At 42.3% G+C, this 24749-nt stretch overlaps 1 protein-coding gene across 3 annotated transcripts; it reads right to left on the bottom strand.

Annotated features, from left to right (window-relative positions):
• Nucleotides 1–8299: 8299 nt before the first annotated feature.
• On the bottom strand, nt 8300–24489 carry slc34a1b (solute carrier family 34 member 1b). 3 transcript variants are annotated; one of them, XM_040119222.1, is made up of 15 exons: nt 23497–24489; nt 23251–23388; nt 21965–22038; nt 21674–21856; nt 21089–21235; nt 20665–20808; nt 18951–19062; nt 18271–18466; nt 17236–17331; nt 16977–17043; nt 16659–16826; nt 16375–16491; nt 9896–10020; nt 9353–9449; nt 8962–9179 (listed from the first exon to the last, which is right to left on the bottom strand). In XM_040119222.1, the coding sequence occupies exons 3-15, from the start codon at nt 22023–22025 to the stop codon at nt 9064–9066; spliced, it is 1629 nt and encodes a 542-aa protein (XP_039975156.1). In that variant the 5' UTR covers nt 22026–22038; nt 23251–23388; nt 23497–24489; the 3' UTR covers nt 8962–9063. The 3 variants fall into 3 exon arrangements, with proteins under 3 accessions (XP_039975153.1, XP_039975154.1, XP_039975156.1); XM_040119219.1 differs by having other exon boundaries at nt 8300–9449; XM_040119220.1 differs by lacking the exon at nt 9353–9449 and having other exon boundaries at nt 8300–9179.
• Nucleotides 24490–24749: the final 260 nt, after the last annotated feature.

Raw genomic sequence — 24749 nt, 5'->3', positions numbered from 1 at the left:
AGAAACCAATTTGTTATGTAGACTTCAGATTCCTGGCACAGTAAAGATTATATTCTCACTAACTTCTGTTTTATTGCATATATTTGTTTTTTGCTCCTACTTTAATCTGACACAAACAGAAAAATATGTTCTCTGTTTGATTGTGATTGTTCACAGTGCTGGTCAGTGCAGTCATTGTAACATCATGTCTGCATGATGTTGGCATACGTAAACACTGGTTATGGAGACCCTGAAAAAACAAATATTGGAATTAATGGAATGTATCAACACATTATGCAAGATTTATTATGACCCCAAAGCTTGACTTATTTCCCAACACAGCATAAATTGCAAACAGCGCAGAGGTTGGCACAATTCCCAACACAAACACACACACAGTTATTGTATTCTTACTTTGGTTTATATGTAGTTCTGTGTTTCATCATAGCAACAAACCTATTTATCAAAACATTTGTGAAATTTTAGGCATTAACATGTTGCTGAATAGTTTAAAATAATGGTCACAAATGGCTCTAAATAGAGATAATAATGCTGTTCAACTTCCTGTTTAAACAAGAATAAATTACCCATTCTGTGGAGTCAGTAAGTAACTGAAGTGGATATGACCACATTAGACAGCATTCAATAATACCTAATATGCTGTAAAAAGGACCTTCATTACCAGTCTGTGCACAATAACAGCAGCAACACAGAAAGCGTTCACGAGCATATACAAACGTATTTTGAATAAACCACCCACCTTGCCCTGCAGGAAGAGAGTGTGTTTTACCCCAAAAACTGAGTCTGTTTTTTTTTCTCTCTCTCTCTCTCTCTCTCTCTCTCTCTCTCTCTCTCTCTCTCTCTGTCTTTCTCCTCTATTACATTTACATTAAGCACAAATTGAGGTAATTATGTAAGTGTGCAGCACGGATACAACTTCTAAAAACTAATAAAAACTCTTCAAACTCTGGTTGATTTACATCAATTTTCTAAAAAGCATTTGCATTCATTCTGACACCAATCATCCTGTATTTATGATGAGAACTTTTCAAAATATCTGAACACTTTTTGAAATGAATTAAAAGATGAGAACTTTTCAAACTTTATGAATAATCTTTGATATCATTTTTTGTGCGTGTGTGTTGAATACTGGAACCCATTTATATTGTCCCCAAGTTAACTTTCCCGACTTTTCTGTCTGCATGCAAACTGTGCAGCTGAAAAACAGAGCAGTTCTTCTGATACTGCAGTACTGCAGTTGTTTAACACTTCAAATTAAAGGAAGGAAGGTTTCAGTGATAAATATGCCTGTGTGCATGAGGTCAATTTAAATTCTGGACATATCCTTACATTTAAAATTATTCCCAATTGTTGAAGCAGTGGGAGGTGGCCTGGACTGCACAGTGTCTTCACCTTTTTCTCCTCTATTAAAGTTTAATAAGGTACCACCAGCTGTGGCTGAAACACCTCTCCTAAAGGATCTGTGAAGATTCTCAGTCATCCAGGTCACGGTGTTTCTAAGCGCTATATGATGGCAACGGGACTTAGAAAGCACTTAGAAATACCGTGAACTGGATGACTAAGGATCTTCATAGACATATTGCTACACACTTCGGGATGAACACCCTACCACCGCTGCGCGAGAATGAGTGGACGACTAGAAAGCTTGCAGATTACAGAAACCATCCTCGCTCTAACTTCAGATGCAGGCAACACAGGATCATTCCCAACATCTTATGCATGGATTCCACTGTGAAAGGCCACAGAGCTGAAAGAATTCTCCAGTAGGCTTGGAACCAGCTGCTAAAAAGAGAGTGAGACAGGTTCATTTTACGATCGACGCCCTGAAAGTAAAGACTGACCAAATGCTCGAGGAACTAACTTCACATCTACACAGTGAAGTCCTTTGGGTAGTCTCAGAGTTAACAATTTCCATAAAACTGAGGAACTGACCAGGAGAAAAAAGGATGACAATACAACACTGCTGGACATTCATGAGAAGTGGGTGAAGAACTTGTCAGACAGGAAGTCTAAGCCAAGGGACTGAAGTTTGCAGTAACACCAGAACAGGTACCGGTGGTAGACCTCATCCCGGCCGCAGAATCAACTGTCAGAAACAACAATCTGGCAGATACTGAGGCTGAACAACTCAGGTTGAAGGTATCGGCAGCCTTTGCCAGTGCACAAGCACCGCCTTCCAACCTCACCATCCAAGAAAGGAAGGCACTGGCATCGCTAAAAAGAGACTGGGACATCACCATCTTGCCAGCCGATAAAAGGAAGATCCACAGTGGTTCTAAACACAGCTGATTATCATGCCAAGGTGACCAGTCTACTCAGCAACCCGGCCCTCTATGAGACACTGAGATGAGATCCTACCAACAGCTATGAGAAAAAACGTAATAAGCTGCCTACAACAACTGGAAAGCCATTGACCAACCACTATATTACCGCTTGTAACCCGGGGAAGCCACCCCTTGCATTTATGGACTCCCCAAAATACACAAGGCATGAGCCCCGCTCAGACCGATTATCAGTAGCATCAACTCAGTTACCTACAACACTGTCCAAACACCTATCCAACATCCTAGCTCCTCTCCTCGGTAAGACTCCACACCTCATCAAAAACTCCCGGGATTTTGCCAACAAGGTTAGAAAAATAAAACTGGACTCAGATGAAACCATGGTATCCAATGATGTCACTTTCATTCCAATCCCCGGAAGCAGTAAAGACTGTGAGGAAATGATTGCAATGGGACGCTACTCTGTCCAACAGAACCAACCTCACCCTTGACCATATACGTATGTGCCCTGCTCAACCTCTGCCTGACTACTACCAATTTCCAGTACAATGAGGGTTTCTACAGACAGAAGCACGGCTGTGCCATTCACTCACAGTTGTCTCCGATAGTGGCCTCTATATGGAATAAGTAGAGAACAGAGCCCTGATCTCCTTCACAGGAACTGCTCCCAGCCCCTGGTGTAGATTTGTGGACAACACCTGGGTCACCTTCGCAGAAAACATCAATGCAGTAGACAGCAACATCAAGTTCACTCTGGAGGATGTCAGAGGAAATAGTCTGGTCTTCTTGGAGTGTGAGGTGCACAGTGAAGATGACAGAAGTCCCAACATTGATGTATACAGAAAACCCACACACACAGATCAATATTTACTCTGATTCCCATCATGCACCGGAGAACAGACTTGGGGTTATCAGAGTCCTACACCATCGGGCACAAAATGTGCCCACAAGGAAGGGGAAGGAGATACAAAAAAGAAACAACATATCAGGGAAGAAAGTCTGATCAAGGTCTGAAACTGTGTTAGTATGTGCAGGCATCACGTCAGGTTGCTGCGCTGAAAACAAAGGTTCTCATTCAAATGCATCCTCTCAGTTCCATTAAGCATGTCCATACCTAAGTTAGTAGAAGAACTAATGCAAACACATAAAACACAACAGGCATTACATGGATGTTGTACTGTGTTAGTGGTAAACTGGACTCACATTAGAGAAGTTGAAGTAAATGGAGGGTAAATTTGGCCCTGTAAACTTAAGTATGAGTGGAGCAGCTTCTCCAGGTTTGGATAAACATGTTGTCCCAACTGGCCCACACACTGCAGACTTAACAACAGCCACGGGCCATGAGAGAACAGTGTGTTTTCACATGAGAGGCTGAATAATAATGGATCATTTTCAGTTCTGTTATTGTGATTAATATTTTAGAAACAATCTAAGGTAACAAGCCTCGTCCTAAAAGCTTTAGTAGAATTATCTTTGTGAGGTGATTTTGCTTTTGAGTTTGGCATCACGGCTTGTATTTGTGCAACCCGTGTGAATCTTTTCACCTTAATGAGTGAATAAATGCTCATGTGTGAATCCAAGTCGTTTCACTTCTCGTTAAGTTTTGTGGCCATAATTCAATTCAATTCAATTCAATTTAATTTATATAGCGCCAAATCATAACAGAGGTTATCTCAGGGCACTTTTCATATAGAGCAGGTCTAGACTGTACTCTTTATAGTTATATCTAGACCCAACATTCCCCTATGAGCAAAAACTTGGCGACAGCGGCAAGGAAAAACTCCCTTTTAACAGGTAGAAACCTTGAACCTTGAACTGGCTAATGGTCGTCTGCCGCGACTGGCTGGGTTGAGAGAGAAAGGTCGGGGGGTGGGGGGGAAGAGAACATAGCACAGTACAGGTACAACATAAAGATGTATAACAATAATGACACTAATAATAAAACTATTAATTATAATAAATGGGTGAATAATAGTCCTAATAAAACTAAATATAATAACTAGAATGATAATCATAATAATTGAAGCAGTGGGTGTTGAGTGGGATCATGGGGGTAGTAGGTGGTTTGCAGTCACAGATCCAGACTCTGCAGCACCAGGGGCAGAAATACCTGCAGAAAGCGATAGGACAGTGGAGAGAGACGAGAAAGCACAAAAACTAGGGGAGAGAGAAGAAGTTGTCGTGTATCACAACCTTGAACCTCTTGAGTGGAGAAGAATGATTCACAGCATGTCGATGCTCCTTTTGAGTTTTCTTTATTTAGAAAAATCAGGTATACATAGTTTGCAGGGAGAGAATCATTGAGGTCAAATTAAAAAGCCTGCAAGGGTCCAGTCGAGTCCAATTCTCCAATTCTGTTTCCCTAATTCTGATTCTCCAATTCTGATTCTCCAATTCTGATTCTCAACAATATAGAGGTGTTGTCCCAAATATATAGGCTTATGCAAATAAACCCTTTGATATTCAGGATATCCCACTCCCAACTTTGGTTCGTTACCAATTAGGGTCAGTTTCAGTTTTCTCACTCCCAAACTGCTCATCCCACATATATCACTTTATCTCTGTCCTGACATTAGGCCTTAATAAGGCGAGATGACGCTTAGGCTACACATTGACGTAAACCTCCTGTGTGTCCTTGGACCAGGCAACACAGAATTTGACAGAGGCTGGAATTCGTCAAAGCACTTCCTGTGTCAATTCACACAGAGCTACAGTCTAGAAATTTGGGAAAAACCCTCTTAACCGGTTATGAAATACACAATAAAGTCAAGTTAGTATCGAGCACTGATGCGATATGAATGCGTACAGATGTAGAGGAAGAGGAGGAGAGAGGTGCATCATGGGAAGTCCCCCGGCATTCTAGGCCTATAGCAGCATAACCAGGGGGTGGTTCAAGCCAAGCCTGAGCCAGCCCTAACTCTAAGCTTTATCAAAAAGGAAGGTTTTAAGCCTACTCTTAAACGTGGAGATGTCTGCCTCCAGGACCCAAACTGGAAGATGGTTCCACAGTAAAGGAGCCTGATAACTGAAGGCTCTGTCTCCCATTCTACTTTTGAAACCACAAGTAAGCCTGTGTTTTGGGAGAGCAGTGTTCTAATGGGGTAATAGGGTACTATGAGCTCTTTAAGATATGATGGTGCCTGACCATTAAGGGTTTTGTAGGTGTAGGAGGATCTTAAATTCTATTCTAGATTTTACAGGGAGCCAATGCAGAGAAGCTAACACGGGAGAAATATGATCCGTTTTCCTAGTTCCCGTCAGTACTCGCGCTGCAGCATCTGGATCAGCTGGAGAGTATTTCAAGATTTGTTGGGACAGCCTGATAATAAGGAGTTGCAATAATCAAGCCTAGAAGTAACAAAAGCATGGGCTAGTTTTTCTGCAATACAATTATGCAATGCATAATGAGTACCTAGTCTGCAACATAACCGCAGCTGTTTCTTAGCACAGTATCTTTCTGTTTATTCAGTTTTGATGTTTCTGAGTATATAAATTGCAATCATTTTATTTTAATGGCGTGTAAATTTTAACTGCATTTGACCAACTTTTTTTAACAATTTTAATTCTGCCACATGTGGTGTGATTGCTGGTTCAGCAAGCACTATTGATGGAAGAGGCGTATCAAAACCTTTTTTATGCAAACGTGGCTACCCAACGGGAAACCCTCAAATACAATACTGCATATTTCCATTTTAGCACTCTTGGATAGGCTAAATCTTTTACCACCAAACTCTTCTGTTGTTTCAGCTGTAATGATGTCTCTGGATGATCATTTTGATTAAGCATGTTGTATTGTAGTCCCTTTGAGAAATACTCAACATTAGACCACATGTAACACAGCAAGAAATAGCTGATGATAGATTATTGCAGCATCAGTAGCAGGGTAGTGAAGCAAAATGCTTTGGAAGCAAAATCTGAGGGGTTGAGGGATGAAAGGGTTCATGAAATTAGCTGTTGAAGAATGTGGTGTGACTTTAGCCCTACATGAAGCAAGTTGTGCTTACATGGCAAAAAAGCAATTACTTTGTTGTCTCTGAAGGGACTACAGGATTTTCTTCCCTGTACTCACAAAACAACCCCCTCACCAAAACACACACAACTCCATACCACCTGGGTAATGCGTGAGGGAGCGTAGGTTAAAAGTAACAGATTCCACTTAAATGGATAACAACAATCACAATGGGGGAAAAATGGAAACAGTGGTAACAGGAATTAAAGGCTTTACAGATTCTAGATGAGCGAAGAAAAAAGTTATTTTGGAGTGTGTAAGTGTACATCAATGTGAATAAAATGTGCCACTTTTTAATCTAATACTGGAGAGACTGAACAAAAACAATGACAGCAGAGAACCTTGGCGGGTCCAGGTCTTCGCTCTGATTCCCCGGACATGAGGGCTTGGCTGGGCCATGACAAGACCCTGGACCCACGCATGTGATAATGAAACCTCAGATAGGCTCTCAGTTAGAGAATAGCGCTGTACAGTGAGTGTGTTTTTGTGAGTGCATGCAGGAGTGAGTGTCATGGTAGATTCTTGTTCCTGGCTCCCCTCCGCTTTCTTCTCAGACTGCTCTCGAATGCCTCCAAGGTTCATCTTAGATTCAGCAGGATGATGCAAGCTTTGTCTAGACTGTCATGTCTGGTGGTGGAGATGGTTGCAACTCATTTATAACACCAAATCATTAAAGGGCATGGCAGGATCAGAGGAGTATGATGAGAGGAAACTGCTTTTGTTGAAACAAAAAGTGTCTGGAGTGTAAGTTTTCAGATTGGCTAGGTCTTTGAACGGACAAAAAAAAAAAGTGTTACAAAGACGACATCTCTTACGTCTGAAATGTGCTTTCATGTAAGACACACAAGAATGAATGAAGTCTCTCTTTTTGACAGTTCTGAACACCAAGTGGCAATTTTGCCAGCAGACATAAACAGTCTTGTTTTTCATTTTCATTTCATGTGCACTTTCATCCTGTTTGCAAAGTGCTGTTCAAAGTGTCATTCACATGTCTGCCACATTAAAAGTGAAAGGGAAGGAGTCAGACTTTTTTTCTCTCATTACATCAAACTCATGATCAATCGTTACAATGCAAAACAGAAAAAGCACATATTCACACATTCAACAACACCTCCTGAGTGTACGCACTTACCCGCTTATCCAAGTGTACACACACCAACACACACGCACACATAGGCTACAGCACATTCATACACTCCTTTGTAGATAACATCAAGGATGTGATGATTCTTTTGAATGCTCTGTGGTGTGTGTGTGCATTCAGTCGCCCACTAACACTTATATAACAAGTGAATACATGGGCTTTTTAACATAATTACCAAACATTTATCCAAATGGTAATGCGACTGTTTTATCATTAGACTTTGGGCAAACAACATTGCTGGTTTCCTTTCCTTTCTGTCTGCTCTTGACAGTAACAGACCACACTAAATTGATGAACTTCCCCAGTTCTGGGAAAATAAGGAGCTACCAATGATTAGTTTTATACTCGCTTCCTACACATACCTGGACATTCACTGAACGTGGTTACTGACTGATCATTGGCCTTTGCGCGTGATGCTGAAATTGGAGAACATGGTGGCTGTTCTGGAAACTGGAAATTTCTTCTAAATTATCTACTAAGACTGGTTTGTGAATTTACAACAAGATATATTAATGGGTAATTAAGGCTGCCCCAAGGAGTTTCCTTGTAGACAAAAAAAAGTTTTTTACATTTAGTGTTTGTCACCCAAATGTATTGTGTTTATCCCAGTGGTCTAAATGTGTTGAGCACATTTCCTTCCTCATAAAAACATTTGCAAAGCTGATTTATTTAATTTTGTAAATCCTGCGTTAAACCAAGGCTAAGATGCGAATCGTGTGCATGTATGTCCAAATGCACATGCAAACACCCAAACAACATGGGGACCCATTTATAATAACACTGTTCCATAGCACTACTAGTGGTCAAAAGGTCCACAGGGTACCTTTAATGCAGTTACAGAATCATGCTCAATTTTATGCACTGTTTATGTGTTACATGTTCATCAAGTAAATTTTTTGACCTTGAGAACAACAGTTGACAAAAAAAATCACTTTAAGGTCCATTTAGTAGCTTTTCTGGGGCTTTTGATCATATGAGCTTCATCAGATGGACGAAAGTCGAACATGGACGACAAGTCCTTAAAGTGCTCAGTAAAAATGGAAATGTCAACATCTACACCTCTGTGACAACTGGACAAACTCTATCTGCTAATGAAGACCATGTGATATGACAAAATGCTCCAGAACAATTACTTAATGAGTTTTGAGAGAGGGCAAGTCACATCAATATGTGAACCATTGCCCATATATGACTGGCCTGGCTTTCAGCTGCAGAGCTCAGTCGATTCTCAGCTGCTGTTTTCTGAACTAAAATCTCGTACCAAGGTAATGACACTTAGCCTGGCTTTGGGAGGCTATCAGTCAATCAATAATTAGAAATAGGTTTATTTCCGAAGCATTATAAAATGGTTTTTCTCAATCCTATTTTCCAGCAATATTGACAAAATAGAGTATAAAAAAGGCATCTGTTATCAGTCCAACTACAGCGGTGTGCTGTTGCACCTCTCTAGCCCTTTTAATTTAAGAACCCGTACACCTGGTCTGCTCTCATCCAGGTAGTCCAGGACTGGGTTGTCATATGCCAGCTGTGTCTTCCTCTGGGCGGACTCTCTCTTTGGGTTGACCGAGGTCGTCTGTGTCGAGATATGCTCCTTTTCTTCCCCTCCCTGCCCCTCCCCGCATGTCGAGCTACAGCAGACAGTTGCCTTGGTGATCAGGTGGTCGAATGGTTTGAGAGAGTGCATCCACTGGGGCAGGAAGTCCCAATTCTGGAGCTTCACAGGCAGGTGACGGGGGCTGCGGGCCTGCAACAAGTTTACCATGCCAATAAAGATGGTCACGCCCAGGAAAGGAGCCCCAACACCAGCCATCACACGCCAGCCAGCCAGTGAGAGGCCCAACACCACCGAGGGAAGGAGTAAGAAGCAAAGGAGAAGGTACAATACTGCAAACCAACGGTACTTGGCAGTGCGCTCACCCAGGTAACGAGCCATCCTTATCGGCAGACGCATGAAGGGAATAGGATACCACAGTAGAATGCCAAAGATGTTGAAGAAAAGGTGACACAGAGCAATCTGTGTGCAAATATACAATAAAGAGTTACAATATTTACGTGCTAAAGGACATAATTCTTCACAGTTATTGTGCTGTCATATAATAACACAATATGGTTCTAATTTTTACAGTTTGGAGTCCTAGAGAAGACTAAAACACAACAGTTTTTGCCTAGAGCGTCCACTAAGTTGCCTCCAAATTTCCCGCTCACACATTTATGCATGAATCCATGTTCATAGGTATACTTTCAAACCTTATTGTAATCCACCATCTGTTGATAATTTCCTGTAACTCTTGTGTTTTTGTTAATGTAGGTGAAACAGATATGTGTGGACTCCCATATTGTTGTGTCACCCTCTGTGTTCACCCTCTACTCTGAAAGGCATATCAGTGGAAAATATATTCATGAACATTCCTATCCTGCAGTATTAAATTGGCTGTAGTATCTGATAAAACATCAACCTACCTGTATGGCAGCTGCTAACTTGTTCCCAGGACTGGCTAGAGCTGCCAGAAGGGCTGTGGCAGTGGTGCCAATGTTGGACCCGAGGGTGAGGGGATAGGCCCGCTCCAGACTGATCACACCAATACCTGAGGGAGACGACAGAAGCATACTGTGTCAAAGGAAACAAGGAAATCAAATAGTGATGATTAACCAGGGAATGTAATAGCTCCTGTCATCTTCCTGATGAAATATTTACAGAGCACACACTACTTTCTGATGCACTTGACACCCCTATCTTTTTAAGTGCACTACAATCATCAGCACATTCCCAGAACATTTGTCAAACTCAAAGTCCACTAACATGTCTTGTAAAAAGTGGAGAACTGGGATGGGATATCATGTTTGAGCAGTTGATACAATCTGAATTCACTACTTTTCACAAGGATATCAAGCAGTATAAAACCACAACAATAAAAACGACTATTGAAACTATTTGACTCAAATTGCATCTCAGATAAATAGACAGAACATAAAATCATTCGTACTTGGTGTTTAAGATGAACAAAAGCCAATATTTTAAAAAGCAACAGTGCAATCACTGAGGTCGAAATATTAGTTTGCCAGAGAGGATCACTAATGACTGCTAAATAAATAAGAATAAATAATCACAACCAAGTGGGGCAATTTTGCTGCAGCACCTCTGTAGTTAAAAGTACTGAAATTGTGTGAAAAAGATTGCCCTCTGTCTGTTACTTGCTAGTTTTTTTTCAGCACATGACACTGTGACTGTCATGGTCTGGGCGCCATTCTTTTCGCTGTGTTTCTGGTGTTTCCCCTTTCCCCTGTGTTTCTTGTCCTCCCCTGTCTGTCTTGCTCTGTGCTCATCTCTCTCTCTCTGTACCAGCTACCTGACTGCAAATCAGCCTGCACACCTGCCAATCAACTACTCATCAGACCGGCAGTATATCTGCAATGTTTCTTTATCCACTCTTTGCCAGATCATTGTTTCAGCCTGTTTGGTAGCTCACGTTCAGGCTGCCTCAGAATTGTGCTTTTTCTGTTTTGTTTTTTTTTAAGTTTTTTTCCTCGTGTTTTTGCTCTGTGCTAATCGCCGTTTCCTTGTGCCCAGGATCACTGCATTCCTGCCAGCTTGCCCACTCATCACTCCGCCTGCCACATTCTCAAACAGCCAGCTTTGCTTCATGGATCCCCAGCCTCCATAACACACTGCCTCGCCTGCTTGCGTCCCAGCTCATTCCCCTGTCATCCGGACACCCAGTACTGTCATCCACTCCGCCTTCACTCCCCTCTCAGCTCACCCCGCCTGGCCGCTCCCCAGCTCAATCCCTGGTTTGCCAAATCAGTCATCCTGCCCCACTTGCTCCTCTGCCTCCATCCCTCTCTCACCTCTTCCCTGACTGCCGCCTGCTCTCCCTCTGCACCCAGCTACCGGAACCCTCATTTTCCTTCAACCTTTTTCTCGCCAGTATAAATAATAAACCTTCTCTTGTTCATCTGTTTACCAGTAGTTTGTAATAATGAAATGGTAAGCACGAAGGTCGAGGGGGAGGTAAAGCTAATATCCAAAGTAAAAGAAACAAATTCTGAAGTATATCTGTGGATTAGAAATCGCTGATTTCGATTAGAAATGTTTATAGTCTCTTGCCTTATTTCAAGCCAGTTAATGATTCGTGTTTAAAATGTGAAGTTATTCCCATCTCTCATTTATCACTGTGTAGCAGGCTGATGACTCAGTCATCACTGATTTTACATGCTTCATTTAGCCAGGGGCATACAGTGCCAGTTATGCAACCTGTTCTTACAAACTTCTCAAGACTCAATCAGTGGAAAAAGCAGGCTTATGTCCTTATTTGGCCCCATCTAGCCTGCAATTGAGCTATAAGTCAACAAGGAAATTTGAGGAATTTTCTCATTGGTATGAGACCACAAGGATATGAATTAGTTATTAAATAAATGAATCAAGCAATCAAGTAAACTTTTGGTCAGTGTACTGTTAATTTATTACTGTAGCAGAAAATTTCTGTTCAGAGGTTGCGGTGTGAGAATTTATAACTTTATGCAGAAACCAGTGGCCATGGAAACAACAGCCCAACTCTACGAGTTGCTAGATTAAAGTGGTAATTCCACGTTTGATTGGCAGAAAAAACTCTGTACCGTTGTTTTTCTCATTCTGTTTCTGCAACATTTTTTGGTGGCAGAGACATTTTCCACATAAAAACAAAGTAATCACATAGACTGATATACATGATGAAAAACCTGAAATGAGACTATCTAAATCCACGTGTAGTGGCCGTAATTTCAAACTTCAAACGCCGAAGGCAGAGTCAAGACAAGTGACATGACTAATAGCCACCTCTGTACAGTACTGGCCCACTCAAGATCTGACACTAAGCAAAGTTAGATTCTAGTTTAATAAGATCCTACAGGAGACAATCTCCCTGAAGGCCTGCACCAACTGAAACAGAGTCATAACTGCTGGGCTAAGATGAGAAGAGACTTCACTTCGGTCCAACTCTCAAAGTGGACAGATGTGGGGATCGCCCCTGGACAATAAACAGCAGTTTCTACAAGATCACCCAACACAAACTTGAGAAGAATAACCAAACTGAGCAGCAAAGTCAAGTTGGACACTGAGAGACTGTGGGTGGGGGGGTTTGAGAAAGTGATGAAGAAGGGATTCAACATAAGAAAAGCTTAATTTGTTGATCACCTATGAGAATAATTGTTTGTGTGCATTGAACATGATCTACACTATATAACAAAACTGAGTAAACCCCTTGTGCAGTGTAACTAAAATGTTAAATGGCTCACAATTGTATTATCTTACAAGAACTGTATTATTTTTATGTTTTAAGTGTAGGGTGTTTGAACTTATGTATAATCAAAAACAGGTTAGATAGAGGACTTTGAAAATACAGGCCCCAAGTTAAAACCTCAGTGAATCCACTCTTAGTATACCGGTGACCACTGCAATAAAAATGATTACACCTGTGATTTGCAGTTGAGGTTAATTGCATGCACAAGGTTAAAAAAATAACCTGCGAACACCACAGCTTTCTCAGTTTTGGCCTAGGTTGTGTGTAATGCATCATGGCTAAACATGGTAAGGGACTGCCTAAACATTGCCTGACTGTGAAACTTCATAAAGAGGGGAAAGGGTACAAGAACCTCAGTAGGCTTCTGAACATAAGCTGAAACATAGTTGCAGCCGTGGTTAGGAAATATATAAAAAGCCATAGTATAAATTACAGAAGGTGCGGTGGCCATCCTTGAAAAATGATGCCACAATTAGGAATTTATGCAGCCTTGCACTTAAAAACAGAGGGGAAAGTGCTCTGGACTTGGCACAAGGATTATCTGTGGACATTGGTGTTACAGTGACTGATCAAACAGTGCAAAGGGCATTGCAAGTCAACCTCTATGGACTGTGTCCAAGAAGAAAACGAGTGATTTTCCAAAGAACATGAAAAGAAGCCTGATGACTATTGCTAGCACATTCTTTGGTCAGATGAAACCCAAATAAATTTGTTTGGATCCAATGGGGTCCAGCACGGTTGCCATGGACCTAGCCGGGACTACCACAATGACTGCATAGTGCTGACTGCAAAACATGGAATTGGGACTTTGTGGATATGGGGCTGCATAAGGGTTGTAAGTCATGTTTGCATTTCACGCTGAGTACAGGTCAGTGAAAATATTCAGGGGTCATCTGATCCTTTTTTGATTTAAAGTCCAGTTTGTATGAAAACGTTACTCTTCCTATGTTCATACTGTTATTAAAAGTCTTCAGCTGAGACCTGTGAAGTCTTTAAATGTAAGCTTGGTGTCTACACATTTTAATCTTTTTGTTCATATTTATGCCTCTTCACAACTAATGACCAACAATCTGTTTAGTGGCCATTGGCATACTACACTGTATCTTCAACTTCTCCCTGAACAGTCACTTTGATTGAGGTTGTAGTGGAGCAGGGATGGAGTTTAAACTCCTACATTTAGTATGCTTAGGCCAGAGATTAAAAACAAGACCAAAAGTCTGTAGCGGTTCCATGAGGCTGTACTTCGACACAGAGGAGCTTTGAGCTAAATGCTGAGGTCAGCAGGCTAGCATGCTCACGATGACAATGCTAACATGCTGATCCTAAGCAGGTATAATGTTTACCAAGTTCACCATCTTAGTTTAGCAGGTGAGCAAGCTAATGTTAGCTAATGTTCAAGGTACAGCTGAGGCTCTGATTAACTGTCGCGATATTTTCTCCCAAAACCATCATGATGATGCGGGAGAAAAGGGGGACCACCAGAGTTATTAGGATTCATCATGTGGGAGCCATGGCTGTCTGAACCTATCCAGTAGATGTTAGGATATTGAGCAACTGAACGGTTAAAGTTGCCGGTTTCTCAGAAAAGGAAAGTTAAAGTTAAGGAAAGTAAATATGAAAGACCCAATTTCTCTTTTTTTGCCACCCTGAGATTACATCAGAACTAAGCTTTGTGACTTTGTGGATGTTATGTGTCATGGGATCCAATCAGCTACAGCAGTGTGTCCTTGGGTACTACACACAAAAAGCAAATATGTTAAATATGTCATGCTTGAATTATCGTACATGGTATTATTTTATTGTGTGCTACTTCTGAATCACAAAGAAAAATTGAAATGAAAGACTACAGTGTGTAATGGATGAGAAGAATCTGATAGGGGAATTACAGTTGCATTTTACTGATACTATACTGAGGTAACTGTCCGTTTTGCTTGAAAGTATTTCTATAGAGAATGAAGTGGTGGACCGCTGCCAGAGATCAAAAAGTTGTTTAGGATCACTCACATTTCTCTTATGCTGTAGAAACCAAGCGATGCTCACACAGGTTTCAGACTCAGACAGTGATTAAATTGACATTATTCCATAATTTAATGGCTAAGAATATTTGTAACGGCTGTCTGGTTCAGCCTCTTGATGTCCCTTACGTGGGTGGTGGCCAAGTCAGTACATAACCATGAGAATAAAACAAAGAAAAGTAGCAAGGTTTCTGCTTATTCTGTGTTCAGACTGTCTGGCTGTTGAAAGCCACTCATTGAATAGGGTCACAAACATTGGTGTTGCAAACGCAACAAAAAAAATACTTATGTCGCCAAGAATCAATGTAATTTCAATTTTAACTAATAAAGCAAACTATCACACGCGAGGGAGTGCTGTCGTACTGAATATCAGCATGGCTGTGATTCGGTCGTAGAGCAGGAAACGGTGGAGCAACGTGCTGTCTGATCGAGCTGTTAACTCATTGGAATCACACATGACACCAAAGCAACTGTCAATAGGCTCTGGTTTCACTTGTTGCACAATAAATGGAAACATACAGATAAACCTACATGATACAAAGTAGATGGCCTGCGGTAACGTGTAGATCAACACAAAGTAGTCGGCAAGCTTGTCTGCAGGAAAATGTTTATGTGTTGCTTGGCAGCAGTCCAGTCCCAGCGCAGTTGCGGAACTATTTCTGTTGGCAGAGCCAAATAAATGTTTAAATAAATAAGCAAATCATAATCTCTTTTGGCTTATTACTGTTAACTAATAAATGGCGCTTGTAGAACTGTTGTTTAAAAGCAATATCACACACAAGGTTGTGCTGTTGTACTGAATATCCGGACGCCTGTGATTATCGGCCTGCGGCCTCGTGGCTACGATCGAATCACAGCCATGCTGATATTCAGTACAACAGCACTACCTCTCATGTGATATTGCTTAAGTGATGCATGTAGTTAAAAGTCCAAGTGATTCTATATCAGCACTCATGGAATGCCTCTTGTCCAATCAAATTACAAGTAACTGTTGCATGACTGACAGTACAAATCTGCAGCAGCACCAGTCCACTGTGTTAGAACAGGTACTTCAGAGGACCAGTCACTGATAATTACTTGTCTCAGTGTGACAGGTATCTACCAAACAAAGAACACAGAGCATTTATTTGGTATCTTTCCAGCAGCTATAAATATGATAAATTTGCCATTTAGGTGTATAATAGCTAAGTGCTTCCCCATGTCTTGTGGCTTCATTTGTGGAAATAGTCAACCACTGTAAACTCGTTTTGCATTTCTCCTCCTAATCCTAAAGTATGTTGTTTATCCTCAGTTGTGGTGTTCTGCAGAATACAATCACATTGTTTCCTATAAAAAAATTACTTACATTTTTTAAATATATTGCACATTAAGGCACGGGGTTTTTTGCGCACTACTTTAGTGTTCTAATCTTTAGTATATCATGCTATCACCCATGGTTCACATTGTACTTATGGGTTTTAATTTTTACTTACAATTTATTGTCTTTTCTGTGTCCTACTTCAGTAACTGTTTCTCACGTTAATTTCTCACGTAACTTTTACCTCTATTTTTTTTTTTTACAGAATACACTGAATCATTTTTACCATGTCTAGTGTTTTGAGGCTCTTGTAGTTTTTACAGGTGCACAAGCCTATACTGTGTCACTCACCTACCAAGGGGGTCATGGCAGAAGTAAAGACAGAGCTACTCTGGACCACAAATGTCACTCCTGCACCCACAAACATGGCCATGTATCCTGCCAGCCACCTAAACGGATATGGCAGGTCTGTTGAGATAAAGAGAGGAGAGATGGAAATTACCCACATGTATACACAGTAAACACAGCAATGCTTTTTTCGATTTGTTTTCTCACTTGCAGACTGAATTCTGTATACTAATTTGCTACATGCAGATACACTGAGTGAAACCACCGGCAGCTCGAGGTATGCCCACCTGTGTTGATCACTTTATGGATGACCTTTGCTACTTGGCCTTTAAGAAGAGAGTTGAGCAGCTTGACCAGAAGCAGCAGACAGGTGCAGAGGACAGCCAGGGAGGCTGCCAGGAGTATCAGCCCCACGGTGAGGTCTGACAGCGGGGTGGAAACAAATAAATGCCTACCTGCACAATGACAGGGGCAACAATCATCAGGGTATTACTCCACAAACAGGCAGTTTGATTACATTTTTAACAGAACCATGTGATTATGTGGACAAACACATAATCACAGTGAAGTGTGTGGGTTACAGATATTACTGAGTTTGAACTCACACTTCGCAGCTGGCTGGGACAAGTCATGACTGGGGCCACAGTTTTCAGTGCTCACATTGTCTGTGGACTGTATAAAGAACAAGAGAAAGAATGAATGACAGAAAGAAAGAAAGAAAGAAAGAAAGAAGCAGATGTGATGAAAACACAGATTAGAGACACAGTTTTCACTGGCAGCAGTGACAGGCTCCAGTGTTTGGCGCCAGTGTGTGACACATTGTATCTGCATACGCAGTAGCGAGTGGTGGAGACAATCCATTACCATAACAAGGTCAGTCTGGCACCACTCTTTCACCAGGCTCCTGTTCCTCATGTCTTCATTTCCCATGGCGATCCCTGTGATCACACATTTGTCTAGCTGAGGGTTAAAGGAAAAATATTTTTCATCTTTCAAGTTACAGGGGAACACAGTTTTTCACTCCTTTAAACCAGAAGCCCTGGGTTCAACTCCTTCACCTCACAGAGGTGTTTTTGTGCAAGACTCTTACAAAGACTAACTGACTGTTCGCTGAGCTCCACTTCACTTAGTTACATATGGTTTTCTGTTCTCGCAGATTTATCACTTGAAATTCTTTTCGGTTGTCAAAACAATTGGCCCTTCATTGACACAGAGGTAGACAAAAGCCGGCTTCTCATTTCTAACCATGGTCCTCAAATTTGCCAGCTGAAATGACAACTCACACTGGAAGACTTTACCAGCTGTAGTTAGCACTGAAAACGCCACCTCTATTTGTCTATTTAATATGTCAAACTGACACAGGCTAAAGCTGCATGTCACGGGCAAAAAAGTCAGTATCCTCAACAGTTAAGGACCCATGTAGAAGAAATGGAATTAAAGAAACAGTATTGTTCTTGTCTTGCAGTGTAGAGCTGGTTAGTCCTATTATTATAACTACAGTAAAGAAAAATATAAGATCTGACTGTATTCTCTAACTTAAACCCTGATTAGCTTCTTAGAATACCTACTTTCACTTTTAACATAACACAACAAGAGGTTTTAGAAAGAGGACTAACAAGTGTGTTTGACAAACGCAAGGCTATCTCAGGTAACTTTGGCTGGGGTTGTTGGAGTGTAAACTTTCCCAAATTTAACAAAGAGGAGAACAAAGCTGCTAACGCTAGCCTCAAGGCTATGGCATCCAGTGTCTGCTTCCACACAGTGGGGAAATACTATACACAGTGGGTGTGTAAGTCATTTTAACATAACCAGGGATTGACAGACCTTCTGTGCTATGATTGGACAGTGGCTGTTTGGCGGAGGTCTGTTACAAAAATGGGGAATGGCTGATAGTTTTACCTGTATGATAAGCTTGGTGATTGGCTTGGTGATGACCTTGAGCAGCTCAGGTGCGTCTTCCCCGGGCTGGAGCCTGAAGCTGGTGACCAGCAGGTGAGACAGCCAGGACATGAGGCCGCTCACCACCTCCAGCGGCAGCAGGACCAGGACCGATAGCCAGTTGAAGCAGTCGTGGATTGTTGCCCCAGCGAAGGCACTGCAGTGGGTCACAATAATTTACTGTGATAAGGTCAGCCATCAGCATGACCAACTACTCTGAATGATTACTTGTTAATCTGCTTTTCATGGCTTAACTTTTTGGGATGTGTGATGAGTGTTTGGGTTTGGACTTTTATGAAAGATTAATAAATAAAGTAATAAAAATTAAGCAACATGCCATCTGTTCAGTGCCGTATCTTTTCATGCAAAAGGTTTACTGGTTTGGGATCAGTGTGGATTGGTGCCATTATTCTCACTGTTATGGAAATTACACTCAGATTGGAGGTTGAAGCAGAGGCATCGAACAGCTGTTAATATTCTCCCTTCACCCCCCCGTTTTCTCCCCTGCACTTTTAACACTTTTATCCTTCTTTCCTCCGTCTCCCCACTTATCCTCTTCACTTTCCCAGTATAATTTCCTTTTCTCTGCTCCTCTGCCTCTCCTCCACTCATCCTCTGCCTTGCCCCCTTTCTTCACTCACCGTTGAAACTCTGTCCTCTCTGCTGCTTGCATCATGGCCACTATGGTGTTTGTCACTGAAGTCCCAATATTGGAGCCCATAATGATTGGAACAGCTGACCTCACTTCTAACACTATGAGGTGAGACCACACAGAAAAATATGTTTTACTTGGAAGTCATCGTTGACAATTCCTAAAACTACATGTGTATAGACTCAAACAGAATACATTGTAAACACATACTTGATTGTCTTCATTGTGAAGAGTAATACATCATGCAGATAATTACTCCACATGAGCTTTTACATTTTAGAAGGCAACATGAGTTTTAATGGAGATGAAAGGTGACTGTTATTTGCAGGTGAGTGGATGCAGCTTAGCCTTCACACTCTGCAGGGGGGGTTATTGTTGAGGATGTCTCTAATGAGGACACAGGACAGAGGACACATGCACATATGCACACACCTATAGAGACACACACCCATGACTTTGCATCTCTTTCTCTCTTTGATAATTTCCTATACTCTTCCTCCTATCTCTTTTACAGAAAGGCTTTGGAAGCAGAGAGGCAACTCCTGAATACTTATTCCCTTTAACCACAAAGAAAAAAGAGGGGAGACCTCAGAGCCTGCACAGACAGGTCGTAACCTTACCGTGTATTGGTCTTATGAGGCCTGATAAACTGTAGACTGACTGAGATGATGGGAGATTATAGAGTGTGAAATGGTTTGATTTGATTATTCCTCTGATCCCAGTCTAGCTTGCCAGATGACAATTAATTCTCTGGTGGTTTTTTTGTTTTTTTTTTTACAAACGGCCACCACAGCGCTACAGTCTTTAAATGGCAGTCAGGGTGTAGTAGTAATGACACAAAAGAACGATTAAATTATGCAAGTTTAATTATTTAATTAAATTGTCCAAAAAAAAAAATCAATGAGCCACAACTAGCTGCAGTTTACTTTGACTCAATCCCACATACGCTGCTATCGGAATTACTCGAAAGAGCGCCTAAAGTGTATTAATCCACAGCCGAAAATAGTCCCCAACCAATGCACTATTTACCCCAGTTTGAGTAATGTTTGCCAAAAAACTACAGAGCCCAGCTGTTTCAGGAAATTATGTAGCTTTTTAAAAAATGTTAATATGTATTTTTGACCCATTTTGAAAGATTTTGTGTATAGTAAGACAGAATGGCTTGGGGGTGAGAGCCATAGACGGGGCTGACTGAATACACTGAGTATGTGTAAAGTATGTGTAAATATACAGAGCTAAAACCTCAACTGTCCTAATATATATTCATTTGCTTTCATTTATGTATTTAATATAAACTATATTCACTAATGTGTTCTCTAATGCTAAGCAGCAAATCAGGTAGCATCATTTACTGTATCCTCCACAGGGAACACAGCATGTGAGTGGGCTAGTAGCCAGAAAACTGAGACTATAACCATAAACCTCAAATTAATTGCACAGATCTATTTGTTATTGCCACAGATGCACCAGGGGATATTTCTGTCTTTTCTGTTTTTATTGCTATGGGGTTTTTTATGTTTTCTGTAATATCTAATATCTTTCATAAAAATAATACTAAAGAGGCTAGATAACATATATGTCAGACTAAATGAGGCCAGCCTGGACATCTTTCCATGTCGGAGTCTCGTTAAAAGCTTCGAAGAACTCATGCTACAGTATGCTGGTAGTCACACATTTACACACAATTTTATGCGCCTACTCACATCCAGAGGCCACCAAACTGACGACAATAGAGGTGGAGGTCGACGAGCTCTGCACCAGCACAGTAACCAAGATCCCCACCACCAGCCCTGCCACAGGGTTAGACAGCACCGCATTGTCCTGGAAAATGTCCCCTGCCACTTTACCTGGTTAAATATGCCACCCACATACGCACGGAAACACACACGCAAAAGTACTCCGTTCTCAGACATGACAGGGATGCCGGGAGCAATGTTAAACAAGATTCAAACTGCTTGTTTCCCCAAATCCAGAAAGGTCACCAGATGAGGCCTGCCAGTAAATTATACAGCAGGGCCCCAGGAGGACAATGTGAACTGTTCTGTAGTGACTCACTTGTTTAGCAAACATCAACTGGATAAGTCACTATCAACCCACTAAGGGGGCAGTGAGGGTTAGAGTACTTACCCCCTGCTAACTGGAAGGCAGAGCTCAGAGTGTCCAAGGAGCAAACAAAGAAAAAGAGGAGGATGAAGAGGAGAGGGATCTTGGATAGATTGATAAGGAGCTGCCTGATCTTGTTCGGAGTCACTGCTGTGGTCTGAGGAGAGCCATCTGTTCAAAACAACAACAACCAGGGAGGTGGTTACCATGAGCCCTAAATCTGGTGAGCATAGTAGACCTATTTTCAACAGATGTATCACAGTGGTTGTTTCTGGTCCCAACATCACACTCTCTTTTCTTATTCTTGTGATTTTTGTTTTCTGGATGAGAGAGATAGGCTCAGTAAGCAATCTCACACGGGGAGAGCAAAGCCATCTTATGTACTACATTACCCATATGTGGCCAAATACTGCTGAGTGACAGCAGGGCTTTGCCTTCATTGTCCAGACCGCATGATCCCACTGGCTCTGTGCGTCTTTGGAGCATGTCCTTATCTAACGAGCATGTGGTTCAGCTTCTGCTGTTGTTATTTGCCTTTTGAAAGGGATCGATCCCACTGCCGCCCCACGAGATGAGTGTGTGATTCTCCTCTTCAAGCCACTCTTGTACCTTTCTCTATGGGGAGTCTGTCTGCCTTTCTGAGTGAAGGTTTGCTGGTGTGGTGATTGGTATGTCGGTTGTAGCCCTCAAAGCTGCTGCTGAGGTCAAGGGTGGAGCCGATGCCGGACTCCCTGTCCTCCTCCAGCGGGAGTTTGGGCTGTGAGGAGAGCTGAGTGCCATTCATTCTCATCCCTGATAACAAAGAAGAAGAGTACACACAAGAGTGTGTGGAAGATCAGCTTGGAAGCTTTTCAAAACCATAAAAAAACAGAAGGGTGGCAATTGAAACTAATAAGTTACCATTGTGGTCGAGCTCTGTGCTCCTTCCAGAGAACACAATAGTTATAGATCGAGAGGGCATGGTGCTTTAAATGCTGTGTGGAGACATGGAGGTAATTAAAATCACAGGATGACACCATTGTAGCGGGAGCAGATGTAACAGTGAATGTGTTTATCAGCCACCAGCAGCAGTAAAAAGACGTGTGTGTATATGAGCCTTTCTCTCACCACCGTACTGAGATCATCAGACAAGCAATGAGAGGAGAACAAAGGCGGCCCACATTGTTTGTAACTGGCAGCTGTCTTTGATATGAGGTCAGATCGCACACTTGAACCAAATACACCGCGAGGCATCGTCTCGCCTCTTAACAAATGAATGTCTTGTCAGAATCAATAAGGGTACATCAGTATCCATGTAACCTATCTTGTCCTCCACTTCTTGCAGCTGCGAGTCAGCTCTTAAAGGGACTCTCTACTGTCTATAGAGCAGCAGCTCCCTTCAAAGGTTTTCACACACTTGGTTTAAAGAGACCGTTTTTCCCCCTTTTCATGTCAGCCACTTCGCCATATTTTGGGGACCCCAGCGGAGGAGGGAGTACTAAAGTGTCTCTTAAAAGCAAAGAGGATGGAAATGAGTTCAGTAATTGCCGAAGGGGAAATTACAGTAATTACAGTCGCTGCCTCGTTCTCATTCTGTGTGGCATCTTCCGCGCAGGTTCTGGTGTGCACAGGGGCCCTGTTAGGATATGTACATCTGTCTATATGTGGGAGCATGCTAGACAAGTTCCATAGACTGCAGCTGAATAAACTCGGAATGGACTTGTGCATATTGTGTGTGTGTGTGTGTGTGTGTGTGTGTGTGTGTGTGTGTGTGTGTGTGTGTGTGTGTGTGTGTGTGTGTGTGTTGACTGAATATTATCCTCTAATCCACCTGACCCGCGCTCATCTGTTTGCCGTTCGCCACTCTCTCTGTTTCTGTACTTTTTTACAAGTTTGCCTTTAAGTCCGTCGTCATGACTCATGCTGTATATTTTTCTGTTCTGTTTATCCTTCACCAAAATGTGGATGATTGAGTCTTACCTGAAGTGATGAAATAAAAGGCCAACATTTTCTAAAGGATGTATGAGCTGTGGGTCCCACTGCTTTAGATAAAAGGCCAGAATTTGATTTAAAATAAATCATTCATTTTTCAGTAATAAAATAGAGCTTCAGTACTGATGATAGTGGCTTTTGACATGATACTAGCACAAAGATGTTATTAATCCTGAATATTTGATATTGACATGTGCAGTTTAGTTTGATCTTACCTTCTCTGAGACAGTCCTGGGTGTTGCGTGTGACCCCCCGGAAAAGAAAGTATCAAGCTGAAGTGCAAATCATCTTTAAATAAGCTCCCAGGTCTGCGGGTGTCAGGAGGAACGCCAACTTGCCCCACCATCGGAGACCTCATTGTTAATCAATGACACAAAGCCTTAAGTTAATGATTCATAAGTTGAGAGAGCACGTTGTGTATTAGGTGATGAATAATGTTTGCTCAACCGGCTATTTTCCACCTGATTTGGGGTCAGCTAAAGATTCCAAGGTGAGGAAGATTGTTTACTGTGATTAATGACCCTGGTTGTCTGAGGCTTAGAGTTGCACACGGAAGAGCAGGAGAACTCTGACATCTGGTGGTAAATATTGGGAAAAAATGTGTGATTTCTTCTCGAGTCCAGTTTACATTCTCAGGCAGCTGCTTTCATCACGGACTGTAGCCTGGCAGAGATTAAAGCCAGGGTTTTAAATGAGCATTTCTTCCCAGGAGATAGGCCAGTGGCAGGATTTCAAACACGCACAGCGCGGGTCTGCGACGTTCAGGTGATGTTCTTCGCCGGGACTCGAGATCAAGAATGTTGTGATTGGAAATGAACTATCGGGGAGATGATCTGAGATCCTCTCAACGCACACGTACGCACATTTACTTTTACACACCCCACTACCCACAGGCAGTGTGGGAGGGGTGGTGTGGCCTGAGCTAATGGAGTAGCTGTCAATAATTACACCAGCTACGTTTCTGTCACATCAGCAGTGTTCTCAGCCAAATCTGCCAAAACTGCTGACCTCAGACTCGCATCCACGAACTAAGAGGGGCAGAGCTTAATGACCCCCCCCCCCCCCGGAATGAGTCGTTACTTCCCTAACCGTTACGAGAGCTGGGAGAACAGGGGGAGATAACAGCTCCGTCGGGCTGCGGGGGGTGCCGGACCCGAGCCGAGGCTGCTGCCGTCGGTGGCGGCGAGCGCAGAAATCCGGAGCGGCGTTAAGCGGCGGAGAGGAGTAACAGAGACGCACACGCACATGGAAGCATTTAAACAGACACACATGGCACTGCCTAAATCTCTGGCGTGCTTCCAGGGCTCTTTGGTGAAACACCCCCCCCCTCCACACGTGCGAGGCACGGGGAGGTTGTCGCCCACGCGCAGCCCGTTGATAAAACCTAACGGGGGCCACCGGGTCGACACGATGAACCATCCTGCCCCTCGAAACACCTGCCAGTCAGTGCGCACGGCGTCAGTCCCGCCCTGCCCCTCCGTGGGCTGCTGTGCCGTGTTAATCTAACGGGGAGCAGTGCCAGATGATGCTTTCATTAAGCTCCCAGTCTGTTATTCAAGCCAAAGGGGATCACAGAAACATGTCAGTTGAGTATCTCTGGATATGTGGCGGGTGATGCATGCACGCCCGTGTGCTGCACGTGTCTACTGTTGTATTTATCGGTTTTATTATCATCTTTGCTGTGGCAAGCTGCTACAATATCTAGCCATTTTTG

This window comes from Xiphias gladius, chromosome 23, assembly GCF_016859285.1.
Source record: "Xiphias gladius isolate SHS-SW01 ecotype Sanya breed wild chromosome 23, ASM1685928v1, whole genome shotgun sequence".
Taxonomy (NCBI): domain Eukaryota; kingdom Metazoa; phylum Chordata; class Actinopteri; order Istiophoriformes; family Xiphiidae; genus Xiphias; species Xiphias gladius.
The sequence above is the reverse complement of the archived record's forward strand: the minus strand, read 5'-3'. Positions and strand labels throughout refer to the sequence as shown.